Source organism: Nicotiana attenuata, unplaced genomic scaffold (assembly GCF_001879085.1).
Source record: "Nicotiana attenuata strain UT unplaced genomic scaffold, NIATTr2, whole genome shotgun sequence".
In the NCBI taxonomy this organism is placed as follows: Eukaryota; Viridiplantae; Streptophyta; class Magnoliopsida; order Solanales; family Solanaceae; genus Nicotiana; species Nicotiana attenuata.
This window is the reverse complement of record NW_017673064.1, coordinates 73,272-94,599: the sequence shown is the minus strand read 5'-3', so window position 1 is coordinate 94,599 and position 21,328 is coordinate 73,272. Positions and strand designations below refer to the sequence as shown.

Below are 21,328 nucleotides of genomic sequence, written 5' to 3'. Positions count from 1 at the left end.
AATAACGGATTTAGACGCAGTGTGGAAATTCCAACTCTGACATGCCAAAGTTCAGAGAGATCTCAAGGGTCTCAAGGCAGTACACATGTCAAAGGGGCAGAACCTAGTATCCTAAGAGTAAAGTGAGAGTGCTTGACATAGTTTTGTTTTCAAAATAGTACAGAGGTGACTTTAGAAGTAAAAAAGTTTTTTTTCAGAAACAGGAAACAACAGGGTGGTAAAAGACAATTTGAGAAGAGTACCAAAACAGCAGACAATCAATTGATCATAAGAGACATCCAGATTCAGAAAAGAACACTTAACAAGCAAATCGCACATGGGGATAAAGGGATTGTGGCACATAAGAGTCACATTAGGGGGCATGGATAGGGTATGGAGGAAACATATAATCACAAACTGCATGTAACACTTAGGATCTTAGTAGTTAGGACATAGATAATTGTTGTGATACAGGAAGCAAGACATGTCTCGAACAAGATTAAACATGCTATGTAAAAAAGTAAGCAGGAAAGAGTGCAGAGTATAAAGCACACACTGAATAGGACAAAGTCTAGACATGCTGAGCAAAGAAGTAAGCAGAAATGCAAGTTGAATTCATAACTGATGAACTAGTGCAGGAATGAAACATATAGGATTTGGATTACAGAACTTAACATAGAGACATACCAGTTGAAGAAAAGGGTGCAGAATATAAAGCCAATAAAGTTCCAATATCTAGCCTTGGCTTTCAGCCGGCTAGATCAGTGAGTATCACAAGTAGCAGAAGAGAAAGAGAACTTTTAGAGTGTAAGGAGTAGTAATTTTTAACTAATGTTCGTCTCTCGATCTTAAAAATAAGAGGGGTTTATATAGTAATCAAAAGCTCAACAAATAAGGTAAGAGATCAATTAAGTAGCAAATCAGGGAAGTCATAAGTAAATCAGCAAGTCTTTCCCTCAATGAAGGGACAATTAAATCAACAGTAAAAGCATGCTAAATATTTAAGGAAAAGAATCGAGTAAGGTTCGGGTATAGAGTAGGTAATTAGGGATAAATGAACAGAAGTTTTAATTAACGAAACAAATCAGTAAGAATCGGCAAAATACAGATAAGGCAAGGAAAAAATAATTAAGGCAAACAATCAAATCGAGTAGAGAGGTAAGAATCGAAAGTTTAAGGGAAAGTGTTCTAATCAAACCAAGAAACACGGAATTCAGAATAATCAAAGAGAAAGTCATGAAAGAGTCAGCATGTTTAGCATACAAAATGAGGCAAAACATGAATAGTCAGGATTTCACATAACTTTAACAAAACAAATAGTTAGAACGACACTGGTTCAAAGAGAATGTTAAAGGTCTTAACACGAATAGTCAGGATGAACACAAGCATACAAATCAATGAAAAGATTGAACTAAGAAATTCAGTAGAAGCATATTAGGACAATAAAATCACGAGAAATCACAAGAACCCAAAGCAAGCACACGACCAGGTGTACCAATACTCAGAAACCAAACGAAGAACCCCAAAAATTAGGGCTTTCAGTACAGGCAAGCTAAGGTTGTAGCAGACATATAACATATATAACAAGCAGAAGACTAAACACAAAAAGTCATCAAACAATTTATAAAAAAGAAATTTTGGAATCCCTAGTTTAGGAAAAGATGAAAATCAGTTGAAAATCATACGATTCTTATAAAAAATCTTAAGGTTATTGTAAGACTCACATAAAACAAACCCAAATCACCTCAGATCTATACAGATCTAAGAGGTTTAGAAAAAGAAATTAGGGTTTCGAAGAGAACCATACAGAGGTGGAGAAACACGCTTAGAAACCCATAGATCGTAGTCAATATAGGACGATCTTGCTCGGAATCACACTGGAATGGCCTGAAACAGGTGAGAGAGGAACCATAGATGCAAGTCAACTAGCCGTGGTCCCATAAGCGCCCTAGAGATGGCAAAATTGATATGAGGGAGGCCATTGGAGGCTTGGGAGGTGATGAGAAGTCACCGGAGATGGCCATGGACGAGGGTTAGTGAGGTTTGATTAGGGTTAGGTTAAGAGTGTTTGAGAGCAGAGAGGGGTTTCAGGGCGGCGGGTAGTTAGAAATGATAGGGTTTGGGGGGTCTTTTGGGTTTATTTTAGGAATGGTGGTTTGTGGCCGTTAAAGATCAACGGCCAAGATTAAAGGGTCTTTGGGGGGACTGGATCAGGTCAGGCGGATGGTTATTGGGCCTGGGTAATTTAATTAGGGATTGGGCTGTTAATTAGGTTAGGTTAGGGCTATGGGTGTCCAACGGGACGGGACGGGACGGGACGGGACGGGACGATTTTAACGGGACGGGACGGGACGGGACGGGACGAGATTTAGGCGGGACGGTGACGGGACGGGACGAAACGAGACGGGACAAACGGGATGAAACGGTCGTCCCGTCCCGTCCCGCCAACCAAACGGGACGGGACGGGACGGGACGGGACGGGGCGGGACGGGACGGGACGGGTCGCGGGACGGGTTCGCGGGCCTTAGTGTATTTTAAAAAAAAAAATTCTAGTTTTTTGAAAATTACTATATTTTTAAAGTTTGCAACGGCTAGATTTTTGACTTACTTAATAAACTTAAATATTACTATGTTAGTATGTTAAAAAAAAATTAGAAAACTAAGTAAAGAATTATAAAACCTGGATTAAGATAAGAATCAAGTTCATCATCAATAGAGGAATCAAAACCTGTTATATCATCCATATCTTCCCATAAAACTTCTGCTCCAGACTTAGAAGTAGAAGGAGCAGTTTCAGTACTAGTTGTATCCATAGATTTGTATTTATCAAACATTGATCTAGCATAAAAATATATGCTAGCTTGGCAGTTTTCGAGAGATGGTTCTTCATGTTCTTGAATTTCTAAATTCTCATAAATTTTACGAACAAGACCCTTTGCACCTCTTAGTTTTAAAGATGGGTTAAGTAGTGTAGAAATTAAATAAACTTCGGGAATAGGGAAAAAATACTTTTTAAATTTTAAAATCATTTCTTTAATGGCTGGTGCATAAGTTGGATTTTTTTACACTTACCAAATACAACAGAAATTCCACAAACATACCATAATATTTGTGTAATAGTAGGATAGTATATACCAGAAAATTGTTTTGTAGCATAATAAAATTTTTCTAAAAATTTAGTAAGCTCTCTAATTTCATCCCAATCAGAATCAACAATTTGATCAACAGGGTAAGCATTATGCATATTAAATACTTTTTGGATGGGCACCCGATAATCATAAGCAACTTTAAGCATTTCATAAGTAGAATTCCACCTAGTACAAACATCTTTTGGAACTTTTCTAAATGTAAGGTCAGCACTAGCACATTGTTGAGCAAATTCACGAATACTACTTTGTTTATGAGCACGAAAAATATAGCCACAAGCATGTTGTATTTTACTACAAGCATCAGAAAATAAATTAAGACCATCTTTTACAACCAAGTTAAAAATATGGTATGCACATCTAACATGAAAAATTGTTGGATTAATTGGACAAAGTCTTGATTTTAAGCTATTTGCCGCGATTGTGTTAGCAGAAGCATTATCTAAGGTGATAGTTAGAACTTTATTAATAAGCCCATAAAAATCAAGTATTTGTAGAACAGTAGTTGCAATATATGCTCCAGAGTGTTTAGAATCAACAAATTTATAACCAATAATACGTTTTTGCAAGTTCCAGTGATGATCAACCCAATGACACGTAACAGTTAAATAATCACAACCATTAGGACTACGACCTATATCAGATGTGATGGACACTTTATAATCCAAGTGATAAAATACACAACGAATATACTGAAGATATTCAGTCTGAAATTTAAAAACATCATTTCTAACCGTGGTCTTGGGAAAACCTTGAAAAGCAGGGTTATACATTTCTTGAATATAATGCACAAAAGCAGGGTGAGAAGGAAAAGTAAAAGGTAAGCCACAGACCGCCACCATTTTTGCTAAGTTCTCACGATCTCTATCTTTGTTATATTTGTGTAAAATATGACCGGAAGCAGGGTCAAGTTGTTGTTGAATTTGGTTAGAACCAGATCCACTAGGAGTGCCAGTACTAATGGTAGGATCTATAATTTTTCCGGCTTCTATGTTAGCTTTTATCCATAAATCTTTGTGAGCACTTCTCAAGTGTCTAGTTAACCCCCCCGTCCCACCACTTAATGAGTGTGCAAATTGTTGCTTACATTTTTCACAGATAGCACGATGATTTACTTTATCATGTTTAAAAAAATTCCATACAAGTGATGTTTTGGGACGTTCAACCTTAGTCTTACCCCTTACAGGGGGTACAGGGGGTAAAGCTCCAGACTGAGATTGACTCTGAGTTGGAGCTTGTGTTGCGGGACTAGTGGGTGTTTCGTCTAATTCTTCTTCCTCATTTTCTTCATCCTCATTTTCTTCATCCTCAAAAAAAATATCATTGCCAAATTGTCTTTGTAAAGTTTCATGATCTAATTGTTCTCCGACATGAACATCATAAAATGTGGGGTTTTGGGAAAATGAAGTTTCATCAACATGAGTCATTTCATCAATATTCGTTCGAACACTAGGGGCTATAGGAGAAGGGTTAGGATTAGGATTACTACTACTTTCACCTTTACTACTTTTTTTATTACTTTTTTTCAACATACCAAATACATTTTTAGGTGCCAATTTTTAAATACGAAACTAAATTTAAAAAGCTAACACAAATATTACACACAAAAATGAAATACGAAAATATAACACGTAAAGTAAACACAAAAATTAAGCACTAAAATGATACGCAAAAATTATATATTAAAATTAGGAGATGGAACGAGTGCACCGTGATTAAGTATTGAAACTTGAAGAAATTGCCCGAAATATTGCTCCAAATACTTGACGAATTAATTTGAAGCTTGAAAGTTGCTCCAAAAAATTTGCCCAAATACTTGAAAGTTGAAAGATATCACTTGATAGTAACAATATTGAGAGAATAATATAGAATATTAGAATGTAAGAGATTTGAGAGAGAAGATTGATTTTTTGTGGGAAAAAATGAAGAAGAATGGGGGGTATTTATAGTAGAAAATAGGGCCAAAGTGACAAATATTAAAGTTAGGGGTTATATTAAAAGTTTGGGGGGGAGAGGGGGGGGGGGTTGGGGTGTTTTGGGGGTGTGGGGGCCTTTTGGACCGTTGGCAACGGCCATTTTAGCAATTTAAGCTGTTGGCCAACGGCTAGTTTTTAAATTAAAAAAAAACAGGTCCTAAGGCGTTCCAGGTCCCCCGTCGTTTTCTGCAGCTAAAATAAACGAAACGTCAGCCTCAGGGATAGAAAAGGGAACATGCGCCCCATCTAGAGCAAGAATTACCTGTTCCTCGAGGTAGCTTTCGTAGTTCAGGCTTCGACTCGCCTCGCACCGCAAGCGCGCCAACTCGTCTTCTCTCTCATCACAAAGAAGCCTGAGGAACTTCTCCCCATCCACGGCTTTTTGCAGCATGGCCTCGCGACGAAGCAACTCGGACTTGAGCTTGTCAAAAGCCTATGAAAGAGAAACTCGATAAGAGAGTAAAAATTACAAAACTATAAAATCAACACGGACGCCCAAAACTCACCTCGGAATAAAGCCGGTGAGCTTCCTTGAAAGTTGAGCGCACATCTACTAGTCCGGCTCCGTCTACCCCGGAAGAACCGCTCCCGATGGGGGCGCGATCGCTCAGTGTATGCGGCCCCTGGTTTCTAACATCCCTCGAAGTACCTTCGATGGGGGAAGACACATCCTCGACGAGCCCCCGGCCTGAACTTATCTTTCTATGAGCACCGTCACCCTGTGAAAGCCCTTTTTGCTTATTATTATCTCTCCATAGCCCAGAAGTTGGAGATCCTTCTCCCCCTCCGAGAGGGCATGGTCTCGTCTCAAAAGATTCCCCGATGCCTACGGTGACGGGGTTAGTATGCGTGAAAAGAAAGTGCCCTTCAAAAAAAGGAGCAAATCACATAGCGCGTACCGTGGTGTTTGGCCTCCCATCTGCCCTTAGACAAAAGTCGCCACCTACGCTCACTAAAAGTCGAGCGAGTCACCAGCTCTCGAGCCCAGTCCGTCAGGTCGGGGACCTCGCACGGCGTCCATGAAATTGCTGCGTAAAGGGAAAGGAAGGTGCATTTACGGACCTGCCTGCGCCATAAGCAAAACTACGAAGGCACAAGTATATCACTTACGCGTAAAATTCCATTCCTCGGGAAATGGCAGAAACTGCATAGGGATAACATTGACAGTTTGTACTCGGACAAATCCGTTCATCCATCCCCGATCCCCGTCTTCTCTATTATCAATAATGAAAGGCATAGCAGATCGACATCGTAGGGTAAGCAGACCCAGTGGTCAAAAGGCCGATATAGCCTGATGAGATGACTAAGAGTGAATTCGAGCCCTGCCTCTTCCGCAAAGAACCTAATCATCAACACTATCCTCAAAAATAATGGGTGAACCTGCGCCAAGGTAACCTGGTATTTTCGACAGAAGTCAAGCACAATCCTATTAGGGGGGGCCTAGCGTGAAGGGGCACGTGTATACGTTCAAAAAACCCTCAGCGTGATCCATGATGCTCTCTCCCGGGGAAATTACCCGCAGTGCTACCTTTCCCCCAATCCACAGTCTTTCCTCACTGACTCAAGGTGCCCCTCTCCTACTAAAGAAATAAACTTCGATACATACTCCCATTGACCCCAAGCATTTTGGTTCAAAAAGCCTTCAAGGGCGAAACTCCCCTCTCTTCGCCGAGCGGACCGTGGTGTGGCAGCCATAAATGTGGTAAAACTAGAAAATCCGAGCAAGGTCTTCAAAGTTGAAATAGTGAAGGTCCTAACATAGGAAAGGAAAGCTCTATAGAGGAGGATGACTACTAGGAATAGAGGAATCCTCAAAAGAAGGAATACAACCCTATATGTGGAGAAAGCGGCGAATATCCGCCTGCCTCAAAGGCCAATTAAAGATGTCGACTAAGCCATTTCTCACTTTGGGAAGATGTACCAACGGAACTGCCCTGGTCGCTTCATAACCGCGTCATGTAATTAACATTGACATACGATATTACGAGGATCAAAAACCCCACATCATTACAAGCCTCGAGATGGTACGCGATCTCGAGGACTTCTGTTAAAAAGAAGATAGGCTACAGAAAGCCATTGGCATCATTACAAGCCTCGAGATGGTACCTGATCTCGAGGACTTCTGTCGAAAAGAAGATAGGCTCCAGAAAGCCATTGACATCATTACAAGCCTCGAGATGGTACCCGATCTCGAGGACTTCCATCGAAAAGAAGATAGGCTCCAAAAAGCCATTGGCATAATTACAAGCCTCGAGATGGTACCCGATCTCGAGGACTTCTGTCAAAAAGAAGATAGGCTCCATTGAGCCATTGACATCATTACAAACCTCGAGATGGTACCCGATCTCGAGGACTTCTGTCACAAGGAAGATATGCTCTAAGAAGCCATTTATGGCGTTGTAAGCCTCGAGATGGTATCCAATCTCAAGGACCTCTGCCAAGAAGAAGATAAGCTCTAAAAACCTACTCATACGGATTTGACCTCAAGGTGGTACCCCACCTCAAGAATTTCTGCTATCGCAAGTGCGGATTGCTCAAATCCCCCTTCGGATCAAGTTAAACATTTTCTCAGTTACTTTAACCTAGGTGCTATTCAAGTCCAGTCGTACCCTCATCCTCTCTAAGTTCAAAACAAGTTTCCAGGTCGCCCTAGCTTGATCGAACTCTCACTCAGGAATCGTTTTCGAAAGCCTACAGGCTATCTCTATTCTCAGACATACGAGAAAATCCGCCCTCGAGGACTATCACGGGGTCTGAAAAGCTAAGTTTCGTTCTGAAAGTTCGAAGCCTTATTCTCTTTCAACTCGAAGTCGGGGGTCCCGACGACCCGAGATTATCAATCCAACCCGGGCTCAGTCCAAGGAATGGCATAAGAGTCCACAGGGAATCGGGTTAGTCAGTCAAGAGCCAGAGAAATGCTTACATTCGGGCTCGGTATTCGTACCGATCGGTAGAATCACGCATTCAGATTCTTCACAAGTGCAGATAAAGGGAAATAAAGCATAAATCAGAGATAAATTGAAGAAACATCTTTTTCAGTAATAAACAACGATTAAAAAAGACCACGAGGGGTCCTTACACATGATTACAAAGCCCACAAAGGGTCCATACACAGAAACAAAGAAGCAAAAGAAAATACATACAATAAAAGCCAAGAGTCTAATCTATCCTCGGAGGTGCATCCTCGGCAGCAGTGTCTTCGAGCATCATCTCCTCGGGGGCTTTATACCGATCTTCCAAAACGACATCTCCAAGGGAGAAGATGAAGAAAAGGAAAACGATGCAGAAGAAGCCAAAAAAGATGAAGAAAAAGCCATAGCCCGCCAAAGAGCAAAAGCTTTTACCAGGCCGAGAAAATTACAGGCTGGTGGAAGACTTGGTGGGCGTAGGCCTTAACTGCACGGCTACTTTGAGTCCACTTCTTGGAACATTGTGCCGTGAAGGTTAGTGGCCGGTAGTGCCGCTTCACCCCACGGAAAGAAAAGGGATAAAGTGCCACACCAGGCCATAGTAGGGAGGTGAGCAGCGGTGTAAAGTCCGAACATCCTCCTGGGCAGCGGTGTAGAATCCGAATATCTTCCTGAGTGGGAAGAAATCGGTACCCCAATTTCATCGTCTCAAGCCAACGACGACAGCAGTAGCAGCAACAACAACAACAACAACAACAACAAGAAGTTAGTGCAATCCCGTTCGGAGGGAGATAGCTCCGAGAAAGAGGCATGGCATAACTGATGAAAACATTGTTGTATGGCCTTATGGCCACGGTTTTCAAACATAGGAAACAAGGTTGGATGAGGATGAAAGGAGGAAAGGAGTAGAAAAGCAATGGAATGAAGTTTGGATTCAAGAAAGCCCCCATTTATAGGAATATGGCAGCATAACCGACGGCAATCAATGCCTTTTTAGGAGACGTAACCGACGGCGCAATCAATCCCCCTTTTTTGAGAAACGTATCGGCAGGCGCAATAAATATTTTTGGGAGACGAATCGGCGGCAGCATTATTACTTTGAAAAAAAATAAACTGACAATGCAATAAGTGTTCCTGGGAAAGATGCACCGATGGGACGTCTCAATTATCGCAAAAGCTGATGTCATATACGTGACATCGTCACAAGAGGTTCGACGAGATCGGTGTCAGAGCCGTTTCTTATCATTTTTATCTAAGAAATGTGGGGACTATCTGTATGCGGTAAAATCGGAGGGTCCAATTTTCGGCCGTTACGGCGCTTCGTAAGCACGTCAGTCAAAGGCTCAAGACTACGGTCGAGATTTACATCCGAGGGACTCGAGACAATACAGGTCTACAGCTATGAAGAAAAAATGGGAAGTTCCCAAGGCGCATGACTAGGGCTGACAACGCCTAGTAGGCTGGTTCAGACCCGTATCCTAGCATTAATTAGCCGTGTCAATTTCATATCTTTGTAATAAATGCATTTGTACTATATTGGGATTCCTCCTGATATATAAGGGGGATCCTTGTCATTTTGTAGGCTGATCTGATACTCAATATTCAATACAAGAACATTCTCTCTGCTCTCTAACTTAACATATTGTCTTGCTCTTATTGCTTCATCTATTACTTACATTTATTGAGTTCCATTTATTGTTCTTCATTATTGCTTATTATTGGCCATAAAGAGCCGCAATCACAGCCCCCATAGCTGTTAATACCCCTTCGATTGCCCTTAGCCGAGTGTCCGGCTCAACCTCGAGGCCTGCATACGCCAGCTCGAGATCCCGATCTCCAGCCCTTTAGTTTGGTCATTACACTATCTATTAGCTCTTATCATATTTTCTAAACTCTTACTTAGTATCTATTGCCTAAACAACTAGCGTAAAAATATATCATGTATTTTTAGAACCACAAAATCAAATCTAATTGTAATTACCATTTTCAAGGTAAACAAGGATGAAATTCAAAAATAGCCAGATTTACATGTGATAATTGAACAATAGCCACAGTTTCAAAAATCATCAAAATTTAACCACTTTCATGTGAAGATAAATCTGAACAAAACACCGTTCAAAATCCGGAAAATATTCCAACGTAATATACTGAAGTTCGAATTTTTTACATGTGAACGTCCAGCATAATATACTGGAATTCCAGCATAATATGCTGGACGTTCATACACGGGTACTCCAAGCTCCAGTATATTATGCCGGAACTTTCCGTGTGCTGGAGTTCCAGCATAATATGCTTGAAATTCATACACAAGTGCGACAGTCTCCAGTATATTATGATGGAACTTTCCAAAATAGCGGCTATTTTTTAATAACTTTACAAACGTTAGATATTTTTCAATTACCAACCCGAAAACTGGCTAGCCCGTGCTACTTTCACTTTATTTTATCCTTACTTCAAGTTCTTAGTGAAAAAAACCACCAACATCTGCAATAGGATAAATCCACAGGTACGAGATAATATTATATTTTGGCAATCACTTGTACTGAACAATATAATGAAATAATTGAATGAGTGACATACAAGCAGACAGACAACTGAACTTAAAGGGGGAGGCTTAGATTCGCATAAGCAATTATTCAAAGACAACACAGCCGGAATGACATCAAAAGGCAAAAAATCTTGACAAATTAATAATATAACCACTTTTGAATGCTGACAACCAAACGAGTGCTGTTGTTGCTTTCTATGAGTTCTTTGATTGAAAGTATTTTGAAGATAACATTAAAAGGCAAGGAATGGGAGTTGCCAAGTGAAACGGTTTGATATATGTTACTTCGTTGTTGACCATTATATCAAACAGTATAAGGGGTTAAGAAGACTACGGCTGCTAGACAAGTAAATTAGCTGGTAAACATACACTTGTGTATATGCAATTATGCATAGAGAGGCTCACAAATCAAATGCACTACCCGGACACAGAAAACTTGCAAAAACTATTAGCTTCAGGTAATGCAATGAAACAATTCCTTCTCAAAAGAGTATATATATATATATATATATATATATACACATAAATGAACAAGATGTCCACAACTTAGGTCAAACGAATAGATTATAGAGCCCCGCAAAATAAAGAGAAAAAAGAGCAACGACAGTAGATCTTTGACCATCAACAAGTACGTTCCACTCTGGATGCTATAGTTACAAAACCCAGCAGCCTCAACTTGAAGATGGGTGCTCAAATCAGGTTGTTACAGCCATATTCACTTCTTTAAGCAATACTTTCCGGTAACAACAGATTCAAACAAAATTAACTGGGACCATTCCAGTTCCCGACTGCTCTTTACATCATTTCCAGAGAAAAATAAAGACATGTAACAAGCCTATGCACCAGATGAACCTTCCAAGAAAAACTTCATCATTGCACTAACTCCATGTACACATTGCACAGAACTGTAGTCAAACTGTCAGCAGTTCCTGAGAGTCAAAAGTAGATGTGTTCAATAAAAATTCCTCTAACCTTCACTGGATAAATAGGATGGACGCATAAGCGAGTTAAAAGGTAAAGCATGGTAAACTAGTGAGCAGCCAAACCTCACAAGGAAGTGGAAAATAATGGAGAGATAAGGAACTACGATCAAACTATCTATGGGGTAAGACTGAGGTGGGTCAAGGTAAATGGGAGGGGAAAGCAGCTTCAGCTGCAGCTATGGAATATAAATTGAAACGATTAGAATAAAATATCGCCACTCTATAGAACCCTTTCTCAGAAGATGACCAACTTTGCCCTATTTATTGGTGAGCAAAAGGAAGATTTCTAGACAACACAAATCTAGAAAATTTTAAAAATATGAATAGTAAAATTATTTCTTCAGTGTGTGCATGCATGAAGTTAATGGTTCCATATGCATTAAAGGATTGCCTGTAAACAGCCACAACGTGAAACTTGACTCAATTCCCGTTATTCAGAGCATAGTCAATGTGCATAGAGAAACATACAGTATATGAAAGGGCTTAGTGAAGCAGAAAGGCTGCATAGAAGCATGGTATGGTAAAAGGATGGGGAAGAAAATATTTCTTTAGGTCCCCTATCAGAACTTAACTGTTGGTACTCAGCTTTTCTGCTAGTTTATTACTTATTAGATAAAGTTCTCAGGGAATTTGGAGCCTACCCATATTCTTGTGAATATTTAATCTCAAAAGACCACAGGAGTATTCTTGATTAAAATACCTTCTCCTTCTGCTTGAAGACGGTATCAATCTTCTTCATATATTCATCTATGACTTTCTGCATAGAAACAGGAAGAATGTCATAAGAAGCAGCCTTCAGGTTGTTCTATAGTAAGTAATTATTAGTCATTTGAGCTATTTCCTTCAGTAGGTTTGAGAAATTAGAGCAGAAGTAGGTATTACGACAAACCAGAAAACAGTTTTAGTTTCTCTCATCCAGTAGAATCCAAGGCGTCGAAACAACCACGCAGTAGTTTACAGTTTAAAATTACAATTTATAAGACAATTGTTTAAACAATAATGGATAATCACTTTCTGTTTCTGAATTTCTGTGCCATGAACACCAAACTTTATTAGGTACCTGTAAATCACCAGACAAGTCCTTCACATTGTCTTCAGAAAGCTTTTTCTCCTGAAAAAGGTAAGATTCCTCAATATCTAACATCCGAAAGATAAGGACCAAAAGTTGCTAAGAACTCAAACCTTCTCAAGCTTTTCATATGCTTTTAAGGCATCCCTTCTAATATTCCTTAAAGCTACCTGCAAGTGTTTCATTAGAAAGAGCTAGTAGTATCCAGTAGACTTGATTAATAGGCAATATAAACACACTAACTACTCCATCCCTAAACAAATGAAAGATTCATAGTGGGTCAAGCTATCTAAGCGTTAAATTGATATAGGACATTTTAGATTGGAATAACAGCACTATATTCAACACATTCTTAAAACTGAAAGGCTACTTTTGTTTAGGAAAACCATGTACAGAGAGCAGTTATTTGAATTTCCATCGTAATTGTGTATCACAAATTGGGATAGGAAATATGAAGAAGTACTTTGTGTATGTCATACACTGACTGCAATCATAATTCAGTCTATTGAGCAGTTTAACACCAAGTTTACTGCTTGCTACCATAAGGACCATGGATAGGGTACAGCTACAAACACCAGAGAAAAGGTATAACTACCACAGTCGTGATCAATTGTAAATCCAAAACATCAGGTGTACCAAAGGACAAATTGGAGTTATTTCTAACAGTAGATCCCACTACATTATGAATAGAGGATCATTTCTTTTAAAAGCAGAAAAGAAATAGAAAGGAGTTACAGCAAGCTTTTAAAATAGATAAAACTTACCTTTCCTTCCTCTGCCTGTTTAGAAACAATTTTGGATAGCTCCTGCATAAAATGAAGAAAAATAAGAGAAGTAAAAATGCAAACTCAAATAGAAATTGAATGCACTGAATTATTCACATATTTACCAAATAAGCTGGAATTAGATCAAAAGCTGTAACTACATTTTTTCATAAAAACATGCTATTGTAAGCCAATTTTTTTTATTTTTCATAATCAAAAAGGACAAATGTTATCAATCAAATAACAGAATGGGGCAGCAAGACGTTGTGTGCCCCGAGTGTACTCCAATCACATAGCTTGAATAGCAAAAAGTCACCACTAGTTGGGATATGGTGCAATTCAATTTTACCAGTCCTCTAATTTAAACAAGTTCACTCCCAACCAGTTATTAAACCTAGATATCCAGTCATTTCAGATAAACTGCATAGTGTAGCTAGTGCCCCTAATGTTCTTGTTTCCATATGACCTATAAGAATGTAAAATCACCAGTCATCTACTCCTCTGAAAATAAACAAGTCAATATTACTAGATGATGTCACATACACCACAAAAAAAGGAAACAAAAAACTTTCCGAAAATTAATGACAATGATACAAGATATTAACACAAAGCAGATGAAGAGATATGCAATGAAACGCAGGTACCTTGTCTGTAATTAGTGGCTAACCAATGAGAACATGAAATTGGGTATTATCAGAAACAATAGACAAATATTTCCCAAGATACAAGACGAGAAAGCATGACTTAATCGACAACAGGGTTAATAAATTGGAGATAATATCCATCCAACCCATAGCATAGGGGGTTACATCATAAATAGCTACAGTTAAATTCAAGCTCCAAGTTGGGATCTAGAAGAAACAAATCTGACTTAGCACGGGAAAACTTAATACCTTCCTCCTGTCGGATGTCAACTGGGGTACAGACATTCTTATTACTTCTCCATCATTATTTGGCGTCATACCAAGATCAGAGCCGACAATAGCCTTCTCTATAGCTTTTAAACTGAAAATTAAGTCAAAAAGTAAAGCTGAGTGCAGAGCAAATACATGCATTGGTTGATCAAAATGGTTCTAAGAAATCTCTCACGAGGACACTTTCATTAGCCTAAGGCTTAAAAATGAAAACAACTTCTATGACTTGTTATCATATTATACAAGAAAAACAGTATACAAAGGCAATGAGTCTGATGAAGTTGACATCCTATTTTTTGCTACATCCAGATTCCAGAACTCACTCTTTTGCTCACCCTACTTCAAAATGCATCTAAGAATCTACAAGTAGTATTGATATCAAGAAAGCAAGAGATAATGGTCACACATCCAAAGTATTAGCCGAGGTAATTTTCTTTTTTCTTTTTTTTCCAATTGTTTCAGAAGTTCAACCTGGATTTGTCATAGGGCTGCACCAAGATAGAACTTGAATCAGGAGTGCTTATTTGTGCTATGCTTTTCAAGCTGACTGGAGTGCCATAATAATCCACCTTGTATCAGCAATTAAAACGAAAAAAAGAAAAAGTTGTACTTAGACATCTTGCATATAAGAAACAAAGCGACATATTTTGCCGCTGGAATTTAATTACCCAAGAAGCATAGAAGTCACTGCCTATCATATCTCAGACAACACATTTCTACAACCAGATAACTACTATGAAGTATGAATACATGAGAAATACTAAGGAAATATTTGGGGCTTGCAATGAAGTAATGAGGAAGATGCAGCAGCCTCTAAGCAAGAACATGTATATATCACTCGAAAGTCATAATACACCAGAGGGGAAGGGACATGGTGCAATTGACAAGAAAAAACAAAAGGAACTGTTACTCTAGGCAGACCTGAAGAAAATTTTACAGGAAAACATGTCAGTTAACAAATTTGCAGAATGCGCTTAGCTGTATAACATCAATGTCAATGTGGCACCTACAATAACATGGCTTTCAATTCATTTATAAGTTATAAATATGTTGATAGGATTTCAATGGTTTTGTAACCCTCCATTATGTTCTACAATAACAACAACAACATACCCAGTATAATCCCACGGGTGGGGTCTCCATTATGTTCTACGGAATCAAATATGATGGTTATCAATAATTTGTCATGTTAATCATAAGTATTGAAGCATAATGTCATCTGAAAAGAATAAACTACAAAACGTCTTACCTCAATTTTATCTAGCATAGCTGGGCTAGCTCGTCCCGTCCTTATAGAATTGAAATTTGACCTAACATTTTCAATTGTCTTTTCCATCCTTTCTTTCTGAAGTAAAATAAAAGGGTTATATGAAAAGGGAAAATAATTGAGTTGCCATAGCTTTTCATTACGAAAACGAAAATCACTATACCCACCACATCTTTCTCAATCGCAGCTTTTTCCGCTTCTATTTGTTCAATGGTTGCACACCTCACAGTTCCTCTTCTGAAAAATCAAGCCCAAGTTATGTACATGGAGACTCAACAATAGGGGCGGACTTAGTGTACTAGTTATGGTTTCATCCAAACCCGGTAACTTTGACTCAGACCGTACAGATGTGTTAAAAGATCCAATAAATAGGTACAAATATAGATTTCTAATTCAGTAGATCAAATGGCTGCAGTAGAAGTTTGAACATGAACCAGTAAAGTTCAAATCCTGGATTTGTACCTGGTCAACACGGAAAACAAATGCAAGCACCAGCAAGAACAACGACAACAAAAATTGTTACCAATACACCTCAATCCCGAACTAGTTGGTGTAGTCTATATAACTCCTCAATATCCATTCCACCAAATATGGACCCGTTGCATTCCAATATTCAATAATAAATAAACGGTGTACAGTAGGTACTTCACATTTTCAACTGACATACAAAAAATAGAAAGAAAGAAAAACAGGAGTAACGGCAGAGTATAGAATTGGACTTGCCTCTTTACCCAAGATAGCTTAACAGGCTGCAATCTCCTTGCTCCGACACGTAAGCTCACATAATTCGCAGACGCCGTCAAAGAAACCACATTACCAGAAGTGCGAAAATCATCTGCAAGGTGTTTGTTGAAATGCTACAACCGGCGTGTCATAGAGAAAGACAAGAGGAAAAAGATAGATACCTTGAAAGCAAATGAGGGGTTTGGGAGGATTGGGCTTTTGGTACAGCGAACGGATTGGAGTTGCATGCGAGAATGCTGTCGTCATTCTGGAACGCAAAGAGAAACACTCTTTCTTCTTTTTCGCTGATTGTTGATTGTCTTTTGGCGTCTCTGTAAGTGAAACTTCAGCGTGAACTTTTGGATAACTAGGATAAGAGTTCGTTCCTTTCCTTTTCTTTTTCTTCTTTTTCTTTTTTTTTTTTGGAAGTTTATTCTTCTTCCCATTTTTTTTTTTTTTTTTTTTTTTTTTGAGAATCTGACAAAGTTAGTGCCTTAAGTTTGTTATTCTCTTTTATTTGGGGTTAATTTTATAAAATAATTCTTCAAATATGCACGTAATCAGTTTTTGTAACGACCCGACCGGTTGTTTCGAGCATTTGCACTTCGCTTGGTAGTTTGAGGGCATAAGTAGCACCGTATGATGTATTATGACTTGTGTGAATCGTCGGTTTTGATTTTCAAGTTATTCGGAATCAATTTGGAAGAATGAATTTCATGATTGAACCTTTAAGTTGGAAGAGGTGATTACGTTTGAATTTTGTGAATTTGACCTCGAAACAAAGTTTTGATGGTTTCGTTAGGTCTGAATGGTGATTTTGGACTCGGGCGTATGCCCGGATTTGTATTTGGATATTTCTAGAAGGATTCGGCACTATTGGCAAAAATTGGAAATTTGAAGGATTGGAAAGTTCATAAGTTTAACCGAGAGTTGACTTTTTGGATATCGGGTTCAGATTGTGGTTCCGAAAATAGCAATAGCTTCGTTATATCATTTGGGACTTGTGTGCAAAATTTGAGTTCATTCTGAGTTGATTTGATATGTTTCGGCGCGAGTTTTGGAAGTTGAAAGTTCTAAGTTAATTAATTTTGATTTGAGGTGCGATTCGTTGTTTCGATGTTGTTATGCGTGATTTGAGGCCTCGAGTAGGTCCGTGTTATGTCATGAAACTTGTTGGTATATTAGGACGGGGTCGCGAGGGGCCCGGGGTGAGTTTCGGACGAGGTTCGGACCATTTCGTCACATATTGCATTTGGCTAAGGCTGATTGTTCTGGTGTTTCCGCATCTGCGAAAGAATGGATGCAAATGCGAGTCCGCAGATGCAGACAGTTGGTCGCATAAGCGAAAGAAGGCTTGGCTGGGGATCATCGCAAATACGGAGGAAGAGGCGCACCTACGTGTGCGCAGAAGCGGAAGCTGCGATTGCAAAAGCGGGTAAGTGCGCAGAAGCGTGTTTTGGCTCGCACCTGCGCTTGCGCATAAGCGGTGCCTGTTGCGCAGGTGCGGAAGAGCAGACCTCTAGTGTTTTCCGCAGAAACGGGAATTTTGTCCCAAAAGCGACGCTGCAGAAGCGGCCCTTTGTTCGCAAAAGCAAAAAATCGCTCGGCAGAAGCTATATTTTCGAGGGTTGGTCATTTTATTCTCATTTTGAGATTTGGAGCTCGGTTTTGGGCGACTTTGGAGAGAAATTTCATCACAAGGATTGGGGTAAGTGTTTTATACTCGGTTTTGATTATATTTGGTGAATTTATTTTCGTTTTTGGTAATTGGATTATGAGTTTAAGAGAAATTGGAGGTTTTAGCCTAATGTTTCATAGAGTGAGTTTTTTAGTTTTGAACATCAATTCGAAGTCGGATTTAGGTGAAACTAGTACGGTTGGACGCGTAATTGAAGGGGTCGTTGGATTTTATAAGTTTCGTCGAGTTCTAAGGCGCGGGCACAGGTTGGACTTTTGGGTTGATCTTTTGATTGAAGATTCGACCGTTATCGATTGGGTTGTTTCCTTTGGCATTATTTGATGTATTGGAGTTGCTTTTGGCTAGTTTTGAGCCGTTCAGAGGTCGGTACTCGTGGGATGGCATTTTTGGAGCATCATTTGGCTTGCTTGGTATTGGATTTGGCTTGTTCGAGGTAAGCAATACTTCTAAACTTCGTGTTGAGGGTATGAACCCCGAATTACGTATTATGTGATGGATGTTGAGGTAACACGCATGCTAGGTGATGGGCGTGTGTACGTGCACCATGTGAATTGTGATTTAGTCTATTCCATAGAACTGTGTAGCTATCTTCTCTGAATATTTTTACTGTACTCTATGTTTTAGAGCACCTGAGATGTAATTGATGCTAGAAATCATGTTTAGGCTATATGTTGGTATTATTAGGACCCATAGTGGTTGTTCTTTGCTATTGAGTTATTTGCTTAATTTTAGTTATGTACTCAGTCGCATTCATCATTACATATCATATCTCAGTCTCTGTATCAATAAGAAGATAGTTTGATTTCTTGTTTGCAAATGTGTATTGTCTAATCTATGAGAATCAAGCTTTTCCCCTTCCGTAAGCGCATATAGGGAAGTGCGCCCTCGGCTATTGAGAGGAATCATATTGTCTTTCTTTTATTTACTGGAGTTTCTTGTTCCCAAGGTTATCGTATATTGTCACATCCCGTATCACTTATTAGGGCTGCTTAGCATGAGCATTGTAAGCCCGAGATACTGGAGAGATTATTGACTGAGTGAGGTCGAGGGCCTGATTGAGAGTGATAATTAAGGAATCGGGTTGCACGCCGCAACATATTTTTATTTATTTATGCCTGGATCTGGCTTATTATAGCACTTGGGCTGAAGGAGCCCCTCCGGAGTCTGCACACCTACAGTGAGCGCAATGGATATTATATTCGGGATAGAGTTCCCTGGGCATGGAGTTGCCCTATATATTTACATTTCGAATGGAGTTCCTTGGGCATGGAGTTGCCCTATACTTTTATATTTGGGATAGAGTTTCCTGGGCTGGATTGGCCCTATATAGTACTGAGTGACTGACTGTCAGTTGCTATTTATATTGTGGGATGGATCTTCCCTGGGCTAGACCTGCCCCATACAATGCTAAGTGATTGAGTACTCTGAGAGTGTGAGTACATGAGTTCATTACTGAGATGCATAGCATTTAACATGCGTACTTGAAATACATGCATAGAGATGCATTTTCTTCTACTATCCGATTTTTGATGACATTCATGATTTCACCTGTATATTGACATGTAGGCATTGAGATGTATTTTCCTCATGCTATCTGAAAATAAAATATCTTATCTATTGTTGAAAGGTTTTTGGGAAAAATCACAGTTTTTCAAACTTGCTCATATATCTTTGGGGTTTTTCGTTGAAAGATTTGGAATCTACTGTATACTTGAAAAGCATGCCTATTTTTCTGTAACTGTGAACGAGCTGAGTTATTTCTTGTACCATCTTTATTATACTGTTATGAACTGTTGTTGGTTATTGGAGTTGGACTCTGACCCTTATCCCAACTCGTCACTACTTTCAACCTAAGGTTAGGTTTGTTATTGAGTACATGGGGCCAGTTGTACTCATACTACACTTTTGCATCTTACGTGCAAATGGTACTACGTGCAGCAGGAGCTGGATCGGAAGACGTACCTGCGTTCCAGTTATGGCTATCACTAGTTCTTGGTAGCATTAGATTCGAATTCTGTTCATTTACATTTCAAACAGATGTTGTAATTATTTCAATTCCGTTTTGTAAAGAAATCTAAAATCATAGACGCTAATGATTTGTACTACCAGTCCTTCGGAAATGTATAAGATTTAGATATTTTCTTCTATTTATTTTCTCATTAAATTTCATTGGAACTGGTTCATTGTCAACTGGCTTACCTAGCGGGTTGGGTTAGGTGCCATCACGACTAGTTGGATTTTGGGTCGTTACAAGTTGGTATCAAAGCTCTAGATTCATAGGTTGTACGAGTCATGAGTAAGTGTCTATTAGAGTCTTGCGGATCGGTATGATGACGTCCATACCTATTTATGAGAGGTCACAGGGCATTTAAGATAAATTTCCCATCTTTCTTTCCTTATCGTGCGGCATTGATTCAGCTTGAAGCATAACTCTTTGAATTCCTTCCACGCATTCATATGCGCATGTGAGCGCTCAGTATCATCTGTACATTGACGGCTTATGATTTTATGGATGAGGTGCGACATGTGATTTCTAGGTGCTGATGATGGGCTAGCCGGGAGGACTTGAGGCCGGGTTTTGACTGTAGCTTGAGCACGGGGATTCCGGTTGTGTGAGCACGTATTTTTGGACTTCTAAGTCCGGTAGTGTTCTTATGAGTGGAATTTATGACTCGATGAGTGGTTGGATGGCTATATGATGGGTATGATGTGATTGCGTGTGTTGATACCCAATTTTTCCCATATATTTTTAATACACATATATATACTTTCAAAATAGTACATATGCATTTATAAGCATGCATAAGCATTTTTTAAAAAATTTTCTATAATTTTAAGAGCTCCAAAATCAATTTATTTCTTCTCTTTTATTTATAAAATATCCAACAATTATTCTTCAAATTACTTTTGTGATATTTAGTCATCTATATTCTTTATTTATGCCAGTATAGTGTTTCATATTTTTAGTTTATTTTTATAGTTATATTTGTATTTTTAGGGCAAATTGCACATCTTTGCAATAATAGCCCATATTAATGTATAATTACATTATTGATGCATAAAATGATCTTTTATATTTTTAAAATGTTAAATAACTATTTTAGATTTTTTTTTAGCACACGAAAATATTTTTTGGAACTCATTTATTATTTTTATAAATTATGTAGTTATTAAAAGTGGCTATTTAAAATCTGGCCCTTTTTATTTCAATTTTGGTCTTAATTTAACCCAATACCCAGCCAAATTTTTAACCCCAAAATATACCCAGCCCAATACCCATCTGCCCCAACCCAATACCCGGGCAAATCCTGGTCGTTGATCATTGTGATCAACGGTCCAGATTGACCCTTA

At 38.9% G+C, this 21,328-nt stretch overlaps 1 protein-coding gene across 1 annotated transcript; it reads right to left on the bottom strand.

Annotated features, from left to right (window-relative positions):
• Window positions 1-11,104: 11,104 nt before the first annotated feature.
• Window positions 11,105-16,668, bottom strand: LOC109215348 (ribosome-recycling factor, chloroplastic). The gene is made up of 11 exons (XM_019379391.1): window positions 16,461-16,668; window positions 16,279-16,390; window positions 15,723-15,792; window positions 15,538-15,633; window positions 14,760-14,857; window positions 14,268-14,379; window positions 13,375-13,416; window positions 12,724-12,780; window positions 12,602-12,652; window positions 12,242-12,298; window positions 11,105-11,487 (listed from the first exon to the last, which is right to left on the bottom strand). Exons 1-11 carry the CDS (start codon window positions 16,543-16,545, stop codon window positions 11,470-11,472), a joined length of 798 nt encoding a protein of 265 aa, XP_019234936.1. The 5' UTR covers window positions 16,546-16,668; the 3' UTR covers window positions 11,105-11,469.
• Window positions 16,669-21,328: the final 4,660 nt, after the last annotated feature.

What these genes read in the sequence shown, in the direction of transcription:
- LOC109215348 (XM_019379391.1), bottom strand. Translation starts at nt 16,545, where the DNA reads ATGACGACAGCATTCTCGCATGCAACTCCAATCCGTTCGCTGTACCAA. An exon ending in AAGCTATCTTGGGTAAAGAG is followed by an intron (nt 15,793 to 16,278) that starts GCAAGTCCAATT and finishes TTGATTTTTCAG; the next exon opens with AAGAGGAACTGTGAGGTGTG. An exon ending in CAGCCCTATGACAAATCCAG is followed by an intron (nt 14,380 to 14,759) that starts GTTGAACTTCTG and finishes CTTAATTTTCAG; the next exon opens with TTTAAAAGCTATAGAGAAGG.